The sequence below is a fragment of the Octopus sinensis genome, linkage group LG5, assembly GCF_006345805.1.
Source record: "Octopus sinensis linkage group LG5, ASM634580v1, whole genome shotgun sequence".
Classification (NCBI taxonomy): Eukaryota; Metazoa; Mollusca; class Cephalopoda; order Octopoda; family Octopodidae; genus Octopus; species Octopus sinensis.
In genome coordinates this window covers 128460578-128475132 of record NC_043001.1, presented here as the reverse complement: position 1 = coordinate 128475132, position 14555 = coordinate 128460578, and the positions used below count along the sequence as shown (strand labels likewise).

At 35.9% G+C, this 14555-nt stretch overlaps 1 protein-coding gene across 3 annotated transcripts in view; it reads right to left on the bottom strand.

The window, feature by feature from the left end:
* LOC115211577 (cell division cycle and apoptosis regulator protein 1) overlaps window positions 1-14555 on the bottom strand; it is a 137889-nt gene that overhangs the window by 58556 nt on the left and 64778 nt on the right. For all 3 annotated transcript variants that reach the window (XM_029780129.2, XM_029780128.2, XM_029780130.2), the window contains one exon: window positions 11308-11384. In XM_029780129.2, coding sequence (XP_029635989.1) covers window positions 11308-11384 — 77 coding nt within the window. The remainder of the gene's footprint in view (window positions 1-11307; window positions 11385-14555) is intronic.

The following is a 14555-nucleotide window of genomic DNA, read 5'->3' as shown; positions in this document are numbered from 1 at the left end:
CACACACATATATATACATATATATGACGGGCTTCTTTCAGTTTCCGTCTACCAAATCCACTCACAAGGCATTGGTCGGCCCGGGGCTATAGCAGAAGACACTTGCCCAAGGTGCCACGCAGTGGGACTGAACCCGGAACCATGTGGTTGGTTAGCAAGCTACTTACCACACAGCCACTCCTAATAGACATTATTATCAGAAATGCAGCACAAATATAATTCAAAAACCCATGATGAAGCTAATAACCACAATGATTTTTTTTTAAACACTGACACACTGTGGGTAATTTTGTGAAGATGGATATTGATTGAATTAAGTCAGTATTTCACTGATGCTTATTTATTTTTAATAACCTGCATAAAGTCTCTACTGTCAAGATTTGAAACCAAAATGTAAATAATAAACAATACATTTTAGAGTGATAGCTGCCAAGTTTATTGGGTACAGATATACTGATGCGTTGCAGAGAGTGATCAATCCATCAATATATACTGCATCCAGTAGAGCTACACTGTGCACTCGGCAAAGATTGGCACATAAAAAGTACCATCCGAACGTGGCCGTTGCCAGCGCCGCCTCGACTGGCTTCTGTGCCGGTGGTACATAAAAAGCACCATCCGAACGTGGCCGATGCCAGCCCCGCCTCGACTGGCTTCTGTGCCGGTGGCACATAAAAAGCACCATCCGAACATAGCCGATGCCAGCGCCACCTTGGCTGGCTTCCGAGCCGGTGGCACGTTAAAAGCACCAACTGATCGTGGCCAATGCCAGACTCCCCTGGCACCTGTGCAGGTGGCACGTAAAAAGCACCCACTACACTCGCGGAGTGGTTGGCGTTAGGAAGGGCATCCAGCTGTAGAAACACTGCCAGATCAGACTGGAGCCTGGTGCAGCCCCTGGCTTCCCAGACCCCGGTCGAACCGTCCAACCTGTACTAGCGCGGAAAATGGACATTAAACGATGATGATGATGATGGTTCAGTTTGTCCATCTGCAAATAGAAACTGTAAGAAGGTATAACTTGTTGATGTGAGCAGTAATAACATGGTATCAACTGAATCAAGTTTTAACAGTTTGCTGTGATGAACTCAACTTCTTTAATGAGCATCATCATCGTTTAACATCCGTTCTCCATGCTAGCATGGGTTGGACGGTTCGACCGGGGATCTCGGAAGCCAGAAGGCTGCACCAGGCTCCAGTCTTATCTGGCAATGTTTCTACAGCTGGATGCCCTTCCTAACGCCAACCACTCCGAGAGTGTAGTGGGTGCTTTTTACATGCCACCTGCACTGGTGCCAGGCAAGGCTGGCATCGGCCATGGTCGGATTGGTGCATTTTTACGTGCCACCTGCCACAAGCATAACCTTGTTTATTTGTTCTAAATGAAGACAATCTTCTATAGTTTCTCAATAAGCCAATGGAATGTCTCGTGTAAGAAAGCTACACTGTACAGCTAATAATACGGATAACGGTTGAAAAAATGCACCAGGTTGATCTGCCTTAGTTTTTGATAGTATCTCAATGAAAAGAAGAAATATGATAATGCCTGATAGACATTAAGTTACATATCTCAATGAAAAGAAGAAATATGATAATGCCTGATAGACATTAAGTTACATATCTTTCTGTGTGGCAAGCAGTCAGTAGCAAAACACACACACACACACACAGGGCAATGTTCTCTAACTGCAATGCTTAACACGTCTGCCAAGTTTTGCAAAAGTCGCAGGAAATGCATGGCTCAATCTCATTAAGAAAAGTACTATTGCATTATTTATGCATCTTTACTGATTTACATGCATGTGTGTGTTTGTATATTTGATACACACACACACACACACACACACAGAGACACTACTGCATATCACCATATTTGGTTAGTATAGAAAGATAGCAGCTCAAACCTAGAAATTTTAACTGATTTTTTTTTGTTTCGTTTTTTTTTTTTTGTTTAAATAAATAAAACAAAAAATATTAAAAAACAAAAAAGCAAGAACTGAAACTGGAAGATGAGAAGTTATATTTGGATCATGTTTCTTAAAGGAGTGCAAGAGCATTCATTCAATACAACCTGAGTAAATATGAACTATAGATTTTATATATATATATATATATATATATATATATATATATATATATATACACACACACATAAGTATATATATATATATGTGCATGTGTGTGTATGTATTTGTCTATATATGTATATACATACACACGTGTGTATGTGTGTGTGTATACATAAACATGTGCATACATATATATCTTACTATTTTTTGTATTTTTTTTTTACCATTCTCACATTCACACCCTCACCCAGCTTATTTTACACAAAATGTAATTCAAATTTAGTGAAGCCTTTTTTTGATTTTAAAAACCGTAAGTTAAATCAATAATTAATTATAACTAAGCCCCACACCACCCCACCCCACACCACACCACACCAACCTACTATCATGAGATCAGATTTATTTTCTAAAGTTTCTTCTTGTGTGTGTGTGTATGAGAGAGAGAGAGAGAGAAGAGATTCAGTATCGAACTGGGAAATGGAAAGTCAAATGAGAACTTGGCTACCCATTACATTTTGAGTTGACTTTGAAGTAACTCATTATTTATTAAGAGAAGAGATATCAAATAGCAAAAAAAAAAAAAAAAGTAACAAGGAAAATATACCATGCAAGAAGATAAAGCACTAAGGAAGCCAATCCAGAGCAATGAACACACACACACACACACATTTCACTAAATATGATTGAAGAGATATATTTCTTTACAACTATCATCAATGAACAGGAAGGTATTAAAAAAAACCCAACAAATAAACAAAAAACGGAACTTCACTTCTTCCAGGATTGAATTATATTTATGTTAGCAAAGCAATGTCTTCAGTCCATCTAAAAATAAATCTCACTTCCAACACTAAGAAATCAATGATTCTGAAGAATAATCTCTAAAACTGGGTTAAATCAGTCTCTTTCACTTAGATTGATGGATCATGCTAGGATCATTTAAGCAGATTTTTAAATATACTGCAGCAATATTTATTTGTACAACAGATTCACATCTTAGATTAAATGAATGCAGCAAAAGATTTGTAGCTAAATATGTAAATCATCTTAAATATAATCATCATCATTATCATTGTAGTATCTGATATCTCTTCTGCTATGGGTATCTGAGTGACATCCTATTTCACAATCTCTCTTCATCTATTCCTTGGAGTTATCTTACTCAACTTCAAATTAGTCAACAGAAACACAGATTATGAAAATTGGTCATCCAACCAGAATTGAAACAATACTATTGAAAGGAAGATGAAGAGACAGTAAATTTATCCTCTATTTAATAGAGAATAAATAGAGAGCTTCTTCAGCAAGCAAGCAAGCTTATCTGTAGATGTCTGTCTGACTTGTCCAACACAAGAGCTAACCAAAACTCATAAATTCTCCAGTCTTGAAAATAGTGTTCAGACATTAAATTTTTTTGTGACCTAAGGCTGCCCTTAATTCTATGATACAAACTTCATGTTTTAAAATTAAAATGCTCCAACAAAATTTTATGTTAATTTCAGTACCAAAAACCAGTTTAATAACTACAAAATTATTTAACTAATACTTTTATTATTTGCAAAACTCAAACATAGGCAGTTTAGTTCAACGGAAATATTATAACAAAAGAATAATGGTGGCCATTCTCTACTGTCTAATGAGATTATGAGGATTCGGCAGTTTGATCAACTGAATTATCTGCTCCTGAATTAACATGAGGCAGTCACAGACACATGTACTCCTTGATGAAGTTCTCAAGCAGAATCAGTGTGGTACAGTGTGTAACAAGGTTGTGCCTTTTGAATTATCTGTACAATCCATGACAATCTTCTATACAGTTTCTATCTGCCCAGTTTAACTCATATAATATGAATTGAACCAAGGATATAAAAGTGACATTTGCCAGGCTGTGATACTGAACCTGGGAACTTTAGGTTGTAAAGTAAACTTCTTAGCCATTCAACCAAATTATGCCTACTTTAGAATAATATATCCAAGACAAAGATATACAAGAATAATGATTAACCCTTTCATTACCAACCCGGCTGAAACCGGCTCTGGCTCTGAGTACAAAGGTCTTGTTTTCATAAATTTTGAATTAAAATCTTCCACCAAACCTTAGTCACAATTTATGTTCCTAACACTAGCTTAATGATAACTAAGTTATTTTATTAAATTCTTTGTTATAATCAAAGTAATTGAAAGAAACACAGAGCATCTCAAAATAAATACAGTAACAAAAGGGTTAAACTCAGACGTTTGCTCTACCCTAATACGCTCAACATATTTCCCTATCTGGGTTACTTGCTCCTAACCATTAACTATGTTACATCTATGCTGTCGTGGAATGTAATCAGTGTGAACGACACCTATTCAATAATGATTATATTTTCTATAAGATATATTTCTTACCCATTCTATATAATAACTTTTCTAGGGAATCTTATAAATTGAAAGAATAGATAAATGTTACTTGATTTAATGTTTTTTTTAATAATTCCAGCAGGACCAAACAGCATTAATGCTATGAGGGATATCCCAGGTTCTTTCAGCCCATGTGATAGCAAACACTCCACATGTTCATATCATACATGCAGCCACTTTTAGCTAACCAGAGGTAGCTGCAACCAACCAACAGGTTTAATACTTGTTGAGGATTTATTCTTCATTCTTGGGCTTTGCTATTCTTTCCAAGTTCAATGCCAATGAGGTAGGACATTGTGGATCTAGCTACAAACCCACAATATCTCACCTCCATGAGAGTGGTTATTCACTCATATTTATGCCTTGCTCGTGTTTTTTAAGCATTTCAGTTTATGTGCCAACTCCATAATACATCTGGGCACCATCAGAATCAGTCTCCCAGCAGACTAAATGCTTTGCAGTATTTAGCTTTACCTCTTGCATCTTGAAAGCACATCATCAACAATTTAGCATTTTAAAATCTTCTTGACTGTTTGCTTCCAATCCACTGAACTTCTCACTGACTGTTTGAGATTCCACAACCCATTTAATGCCATATCTGTGTCAGAGAAAGAGCAAGACACAACTGGTATAGCCTAGTCAATGAAATAGTCATTTCCACAAATGTTGTTAGATAATAATGATTGATATGACTGACACTGATCAGATTTTTCTCATGAGATGGAGTCACATCATGGGTATTAAAAGACCCATAGTTAGAGTCATAAGCATCCTTGTATCAAAAGGGCCAAAATACTTTCTCAGAGATTCATATGTTGTGATCAGATAAGAATCCTGATGCAAGTGAAGTCTTTAGTTTTGAACTCTGAATTTTATTCACAATATAGGAACACAGATAACACATCATGGGGATAGAATGGGAATTTGGAAAAGTAAACAGAATATTTTGTTACTGAATCAATAAGCCAATAACAATTTTAACAATGTTGTTAACAAGCTCCAGTGTTTTGGTTTAGGAAATCAATGTCCTGAAAATAACCTATTGAATATTTGGTGATTATATGTATATGAGTTATGTAATACTTTTAGTTAGTTCTGATTTTAAACTGCACATTCTGTTTAGTGGATTGTTCCCATAAAACCAATATACTATCCAATGGTTTTAGTAATAATTGTAGCACACGTAATCAAAATGGACCCAGTAAATGAATTGTAGCATTAATTAGTAAGAGCTTGGAGAATAAAAGAGAAAAGTACCTTGAAAGTTTGATAATACATCAACAGTAACAACTATACCTAACTGAAACAAAGAATGTTTATCAGTCAACTGTTTTAACACTCAACGAAAGACTTGCACAGTTTCACCCATGAAAGACTTGCACAATTATGGACACTGTGTTTGTCACGAGAGCTTGAAATGAGGATCCTCTTTCAGTTTGAGATACTTCTCTTAATAATCAGAACCCTAAATTCGTGGGGACCTCATTTTAAGAACAAGGAAGATGTTTGTTAAAAGAGATAAAGCTGTAATGCACATCAAATCACCCAACTCTGTAGAATCACTCATGTTCACAAAACTAGGTTGGTTGTAAAAAGGAGAGGGCACACATGTGTGTATGTGATTGTGAAGTAGTGTTTGTGCAGTTGGCTGCAGGAGTAGTAAAAGGAATAACAACATTTGTTACACATGCAAAGGCCTTGTGGCAATTTCATTCATTCATTCATTCACACATACAAACCAGAACAAAGCTGTTTGTATATTACTACAAACCGAAAAGCAAACTTTAAGATTCTACACATTATAAGCAGTGGCATAATGGTAGAATGATACTAAGGCATGCAGGCTGCCTGAATTTATTTCCGGGTGAATACTCAGTAACAAGTCAACAAAAGAACCTATTTCTTTACTACCCACAAGGGGCTAAACACAGAGAGGACAAACAAGGGCAGACAAACGGACTAAGTCGATTATATCGACTCCAGTGCGTAACTGGTACTTATTTAATCGACCCCGAAAGGATGAAAGGCAAAGTCGACCTCGGCGGAATTTGAACTGAGAACGTAAGGGCAGACGAAATACGGCTACGCATTTTGCCTGGCGTGGTAACATTTCTGCCAGCTTGCCGCCTTAACAAAAGAACCTGTTATGATTGAAACTACAGCCAAATAACCTCAAATTACACCCTACAGGAAGGACACATGGGAGAATGTAGTTCTAGATAAACAAGATGAAAGAACAACAATAACAATCACGTGTAACATCCCGTTTAGTGGGATGGGACCATGCTCCAGTGTGGTCAAAAATGTACTATACATATATTTATAATCCTCACAGACTGTGACTACAATAATAGAATGATTAAGATAAATATGTTTGATGAGAATAAGGTTAACGAATTAAAAATACCTCAGTCAATAATCAAGTCATAATATCTTTAACTATCATTTTTAATATTTTATATTAATGACTAAAAATGCAAAGCATGGCTAGATCTTTTTCTTTTATCCTTTTCGTGTTTGTCATTTGACTATGGCCATGCTGGGGTACTTTCTTGAAAAATTTTAGTCGAATTAATTGACCTCAGGACTTATTTTTTAAGCCTAATACTTATTCTACTGGTCTCTTTTGTCAAATTGCTAAGTTACAGAGACATAAACATACCAACGCTACATTATTTACATTTGACAGCTATTTGTTTTCATTTTGTTTGTTAACACAACGTTTCAACTGATATAGTCTCCAGCCTTCATCAGGTGTCTCAGGGAAATTTCGAACCTGGGTTCTCATTCCTAAGGTATTTTTCGGTGTTGTTGTTGTTGTTGTTTGGCCCTGTACCAAAATTTGAAATTATTATTATTATTATTATTATTAAAAGGCAGCAAGCTGGCAGAATCGTTACTGCACCAGACAAAATGCTTATTAGCATTTTTTCCAACTTTACGTTCTGAGTTCAAATGCTACTGAAGTAAACTTCACCATCCATCCTTTGGGGGTTGAAGTAAGTACTACTTAGGCACTGAGGTCAATGTAATGAACTTCCCTACCCCTCAAATTTGCTGGCCTTGTGCCAAAATAAGATTATTATTATTATCATTATTATTATTTCTTTTTATCACAAGTTTTGTTGGAGCTCCTGGAGTGATGCATGCATTGCAGACATACCATGCCAGACAAAACACTTAGCTTCATTTCTTCTTGCTCTTTATGACCTGAGTTTAAATGCCATCAAGACCAACTTTACCTTTCATACTTTTGGGGGTTGGTAACAAAGTACAAGTTGAGCACTGGGGGTTGATGTAATCAACACCCCTACCTTTCAAAATTGCAGGCCTTGTGCCAAAATTTGAAACTATTATTATAATTGCTCTTATTATTATTATTATTATTATTATTATTGAAGACCTGTTGAGGCAAGTGAAAATCAAACCAAATCAAAATCGATGAACATCAATGGAATTTGTATCTTTGTGGTACCAGTGCCAGTGGCACATAAGAAAACCATCCGAACGTGGCCTTAGCCAGTACCGCATCGACTGGCCTCCGTGCTGTGGGCACGTAACAAACACCATCCAATCGTGACCGTGCCAGCCTCGCCTGGCCTCCGTGCCGGTGGCAAGTAAAAAAAACACCATCCGAGCGTGGCCGTTCGCCAGCCTCGTCTGGCACCTGTGTCGGTGGCACATAAAAAACACCATCCGAGCGTGGCCGTTCGCCAGCCTCATCTGGCGCCTGTGTCGGTGGCACATAAAAAGCACCCACTACACTCACAGAGTGGTTGGCGTTAGGAAGGGCATCCAGCTGTAGAAAAACTGCCAGATCTGACTGGCCTGGTGCAGCCTTCGGGCTTCCCAGACCCCAGTTGAACCATCCAACCCATGCTAGCATGGAAAGTGGACATTAAACGATGATGATGATGATTATTATTATTTTAAAAAGAGGAACAAAAGTTGAAAATGGGGTTGATGATTTCAAAATGAAAAGCTGAGTAAGATTTAAACTTGGAAAGTAAAAACCTGTAACAAAATGCTGCAAAGTATTTTGTCAGATGTTCTAACAATTCCATCAATCTACCAAAACAAAATAATAAACCAACAACAGTACTAATGGTATTAGATTTCAGATCAAAACAACAGTCTGAAGAATTTAAAGCAACTACATATATATTTTACTCATATGAAATAGCAGTAACTATTCAAACCAACAGTAACAGAGAAGAAATATGATATAACTGATGTTGTTTTTTAGTTTTATTTACTTTTGTAATCCTCATAGTTATTGAATAAATAGTTTAACAGTTTCATTTGAGCAGACAGCCCATATGGACAGAGTTAGATCAGTTGGTATTTTTAGTGTTTGAATAGTGATGCTGTCCTATGATTGAAAGATATAGATAGTTTATTTCATTAAAAACATGGTCATAAAAAAAAATTTCTTTAAATACTGTATATCTCAGCTACCAGTTTCAGTAATTTTTCATACTTTTTTTCTTTTAATATTAGCACTATCACATCATTGAAGACTCTCGTAATGTAAAAATATATAAATATATAAAATCTCTTTTTTGACCAAATTTCAAATGAAATTACACTCCATAACATCTATCACTTAATTTTGAAAAATAACCAAGAATTTGGAAGGATTTAGTAATATAACCTTTTCTTATTAAACAGGTGAAACCTACCTAACAGATGGTGCTCTTTCATTAAGTTATGATGGAGAAAGGTAAAGATCTCTGTTGGTAATGAATGACCATGGGATTGCACCTAGAAAGTTCTCCTCTGTGGCACATTGTTTATGGAAGACCAGCATTTGCCCATGCATACCAATCTCCTCACTCTCCATGCCACCAGTGTTATCCAAGGGAAAAACAAAGGCTGACACAGCTTGGCACTAGTGATGTTGCAACTCATTTCTAAACTGAGTGAACTGGAGCAATGTGAAATAAAGTGTCTTGCTTCAAGAACACAACACACGATCCAGTCCCGAGATTGAACTCACAATCTTGTGATTGTGAGCCCGACACTCTAACCACTGAGCCATGTGCCTTCACGTAATGATGGAAGGTGTTAATTTAAATATTTTGACAATTCAATATGAGAAACTTTGTACCAGAGAACCAGAGATATTGTCTCAGATGAGCATAGTAGCAAAAGAGATAGATAAAAACTTTTAGTCTACACATATGTCAAATCTATGTGTTGACCAACAACCATCTCTAAAACCTAAAAATAATTATTCTATTATTGGTTTCAGCCAGCAGTTGAGGTCATACTGGGCCACCATTATTACAAAATAAGACCACTGTGTATTAGCCAGGAATCAAACCAGAGTCTCTTGCATGGAAGGAAAGCATTCTACCACTGAACCACCGATGTTAACAATTATTGATCTTTGGTAAATAATTTGTCTTTTACAATCAGTTTAAAATTTTAATGAAAGGATGAGTTTTCTCCCACCATCCTCACATACTGCTGCTGAAAATACACCGTGAATCCAGTCACAAACCTTGTAATTCAGTATACATAGGTTACTATACATGAGCAGTGTTAATAAGTTAAGAATTACAGCAAGATACAAGTTTCAAATATTCGTTAAACACAATAAAGTCAATTTGTTATTAACTAATACAACTGATAATCACCATTTCAGTCCTTTACTTTTTTACTTGTTTCACTCATTTGACTGCGGCCATGTTGGAGCACCGCCTTTAGTCGAGCACATCGACCCCAGGACTTATTCTTTGTAAGCCCAGTACTTATTCTATTGGTCACTTTTGCCAAACCACTAAGTTACAGGGATGTAAACACACTAGCATCAGTTGTCAAGCGATGTTGGGGAGGGGGGACACAGACACACAAAAACACACATATATATATATATATATATATACATATATATGACGGGCTTCTTTCAGTTACCGTCTATGAAATCCACTCACAAGGCTTTGGTCAGCCCGAGGCTATAGTAGAAGACACTTGCCCAAGGTGCCACACAGTGAGACTGAACCCAGAACCATGTGGTTGGTAAGCAAGCTACTTACCACACAGCCACTCCTGCGCCTTTGTTTGAACATTCCTTTTTTTTTTACATGGGTTGGGCGGAGGAATTATTTGTGGCAATATTTTACAACCAGATGCCTTTCCTTTTCCCAACCTTCAACTATTTTTCAACAAAAGTATGTTTTTTTAAAATCCTACTAGTCATTGAAAGTGCAAAGCAAACGTGTAAATATCAACAAGGAATGTAAATAGTATATCACCATTTCATTCAGATAATGACAAGGGAAGCTATAGAATGTCAACATACGCACGCACGCACGCACACACACACACACACACACAATGGACTTTCTCAGTCACTTTCTATCAATTCCACTGACAAGGCATCGGTTGACTTGAGGCTATAGAAGATTCTTGCCCAAGATGCCATGCAGTGGGACTGAACCTGAAACTATACAGTTGCAAAGTGAACTTTTTTAATCACACTGCCATGCCTGTGTGATAAGCGACTATTTGGTTTTCATTTAATTAAGCAGAAAGTCATATAATTAAGAGTCTAGAAAACGAAAAGTTGTGGTTACATTTCCCCGATTGATTTAATTAGAGCAATAAGGGAAGCCAAGTTGCAGATTACATTCATCAGGAAGTTAGCTTGAGAATGAAGAACAGAAAATAAAGATAGCTTTTAGCACAAATCTTTTTTTAGAATTAACAAAAAAATATTCAACTAAATAGCTAAATTTCTAACTAAATAACTTTGTTCAAGAACAAAATTAGTTTTGACAAAGGATAAACAAAAAATATGAAAGAGAAAAAAGAAGAGAATCCATCTTACCTGCTGGTGCCTGGCGGGCCCAGGGGGGATTTTTAGTTGTACCAATTCCAAACCGTGACATCATTAAAACTTTATCACTGCAATAAAAAAAAAAGAATATATATATATATAAATTTACTATTAAACTATGATTGCTTAAAACTGTATATCTGTACATATTAAATATAAATGTGCATGAAGAAAATAGAAGAAAAGAAGAAAAAAAAGCTTATTTTCTTTATATCGCATTTATCCATATACACATATGTTCAATTGCTATGTGCATTTGTATATTTCATATATAAAAACATAAATATGCTATTACTCACGCATACATTTAAATACATTCAAAATACTCTTTTATGAAGTAAAGAAAAAAAGAACATTTCTTTTCATTGGCAGAAGGCCACGGACTTATTAAGAGAATGATATCATTGATTGAATCAAAGCTCAGAATATTACTGGTGCATATTTTATAAACAGTGGACAGATGAATCATGAAGTCAGACTTATAGGGATTTATGAATACATACATAGATATTATATATATGTGTGTGTGTGTGTGTGCACATACACACACATGGAAAAATTCCAAGCATTTTACACACACCCATGCATATTGAGGAGTGTTCAAAAAGTTTTAAATCTGACTATAATACTTTATTATCATAGATTCATCATCATCATTATTATTTAACATTCACTCTTCCATGCTTGCATAGGCCAGTCGGAATTTGGTGAGGAAAATTCTCTAGGGCCACATGCCCTTCCTGGCATCAACCTTCACCTGTTTGTAACCAAAATAATATTTTCCCCCATAGCTAAACATATTTTTTCACAGAAGACATCAGAAACAAATAACCTCACTTGTATGAAGATATTGCTCATTTGCAAACATCACATGATGTCTAGGCATGATTACATACAAATACACACACACACACACACATATTCTTTTATTCTTTTACGTTTCAGAACTGTATTGCATGACGTTTGAAATAGTATTTTTATCTTTGCCACCGATAATCAACATTTTCAACTCGGAGTGGTTGTGATCCAATGGGTCATGGGTACATCTAGAGTATGTGTGTATATATATATATATATATATATATATATATATATATATGTATATGATGGGCTTCTTTCAGTTTCCTTCTACCAGATCCACTCACAAGGTTTTGGTCGGCCTGAGATGATAGTTGACACTTGCCCAAGGTGTCACACAGTGGGACTGAACTTGAAACTATGTGGTTGGGAAGCAAGCTTCTTACCACATAGTCATTCCATCTACCAAATCCAGTCACAAGGTTACAGCAGAAGACACTTTCCTAAAAGTACTGCACAGTGAAACTGAACCCAAGACCACATGATTGGTCTGTTTATAAATATATTGCGATTTACATTTTAGAAGCAATAAAAGATGGAAGCAACTGATGAAGACTAATGAAAATAAGAATCAAAAATTGCAATACTGCACTGTTATCAAAACTAGTTGTTATTTGACTCTATGCCTCCAGATAAGGACCTAGTCAAGAAAGAATAGATCTGTCAGTAGAAACCCACTACAATGATCACATTGAAATGCTCAACAACAACCTGTTTTTTTTCTTTCTTGAAACAAATTTTAATTCTATCTTTCACACACTCTCTCTCGCTCACTGTATTTCTCCTCCTCCTCCTCATCATCATCTTCATCAGCAGCGGCTGCCTCTCATTATAGTGAAAGTATTTTTTTTTTCTAAAGTCTCTGTTGCATTGTCTATATGTTGAAAGACATACAGAAACACACATACACACATAGAATGCTCAAATGTTGGGCTGCTGAGTGTCATATGGGGGAGGAGAACCCTTGAAGATGAACAGAGTCAAGAAAACCTATGAAAGCCAACTCTTGAGGAAAGTGTCATGGCTGTTGAATGTTTTATAAAGAAAGATTTACAAATGACAATGTGTGACAATGTACAGTTGAACATGCATGAGAAGTGAAGACAGGACATTGCTCCACCACTACAACTCGAAGACAAAAGAACAATGCAAGCAAACACTCTCTACCACTCACGAAATTAAAAGTTTGGCCCTAGTGCAAGCATGGTCAGGTGCATAATCTTTAACTCTGACCGTGATGTTAATTGACCACATGCTACATGGGACAACAATCACAGGTGTCTATTATGTTGATCTGCAGTAGCAGATGTAAAGTTCCATGATTTCAAATTCTGGCACAAAGCCAGCAATTTAAGGGGGAAGGGGGGTCAAGTACATTGGCTCTCAGTACTCAACAGGTACTTACTTTATTGGCCCTGAAAAGATGAAAGGCAAAGTCGACCTTAGCAGAATTTGAACTCAGAACATAAGGATGAAATGCAGCTAAGCATTTCACTATAGCTTGTATGAACTCACAACTTTTGAGCAAGTTGTCCAATATTTTATCTGCTTGGTTATCTCATCTCTACACGAAAGCAGGATGAGGCCGTGTGACTGTTACAAATTAGTAAGACAACGCCAATAACCAGCATTGAAAGGAGATGACGGGGTAGAATGCGGTTCAACAGATATATATACAATATTAACTTTCAAAAAAAAGATTACCAAGTTAGACAGCCGGATACATACTGGGTAAAAGTTGTTCCAGGGTGTGAGAGAGGAAGTATTAGCTTCAGTGGAAAAAAGATATTAAAGTTATACACACATACACAGAGTTAATGTATGTATTAAAACTAAAACATAAGTGTTCAATGCACACTTTGTGGTCGAAGTGGATATAGTCTAAGTATGGTTACTGAAGATTTTAGGCATTCTTCAGGTTTCACAGCATTTGCCTTATTTCGAGTTAAACTGTATTTAAAAGTGGAAAGAATAAGATATTTTTTTGTATGAAGCAAATTCAGGAAACTTAGATGGAAACTAAACTTTGTATGTATATATATGTGTATATATATATATATATATAATATTAGGGAGTATAACTCCAAACTTACAGGGAAAAGTTCAATTTATTATTAAATCAAATTTCACAATATAAATATATAAAATATAAATTAGAGATAAAACCACCATTATGCAACTCAAACAGTGATAGACCAAAACATAAACCACTGTTTGAGTTGCATAATGGTAGTTTTATCTCTAATTTATATATATATATATATATATATATATGCACATGTTTATAAATGCATCCAGCATGGCTGCATTCAAAGATATATATGCATATGCATATAAACTAATGTGTAGTCAAGAAGTTAACTTTGTAACAACTTTGTTTC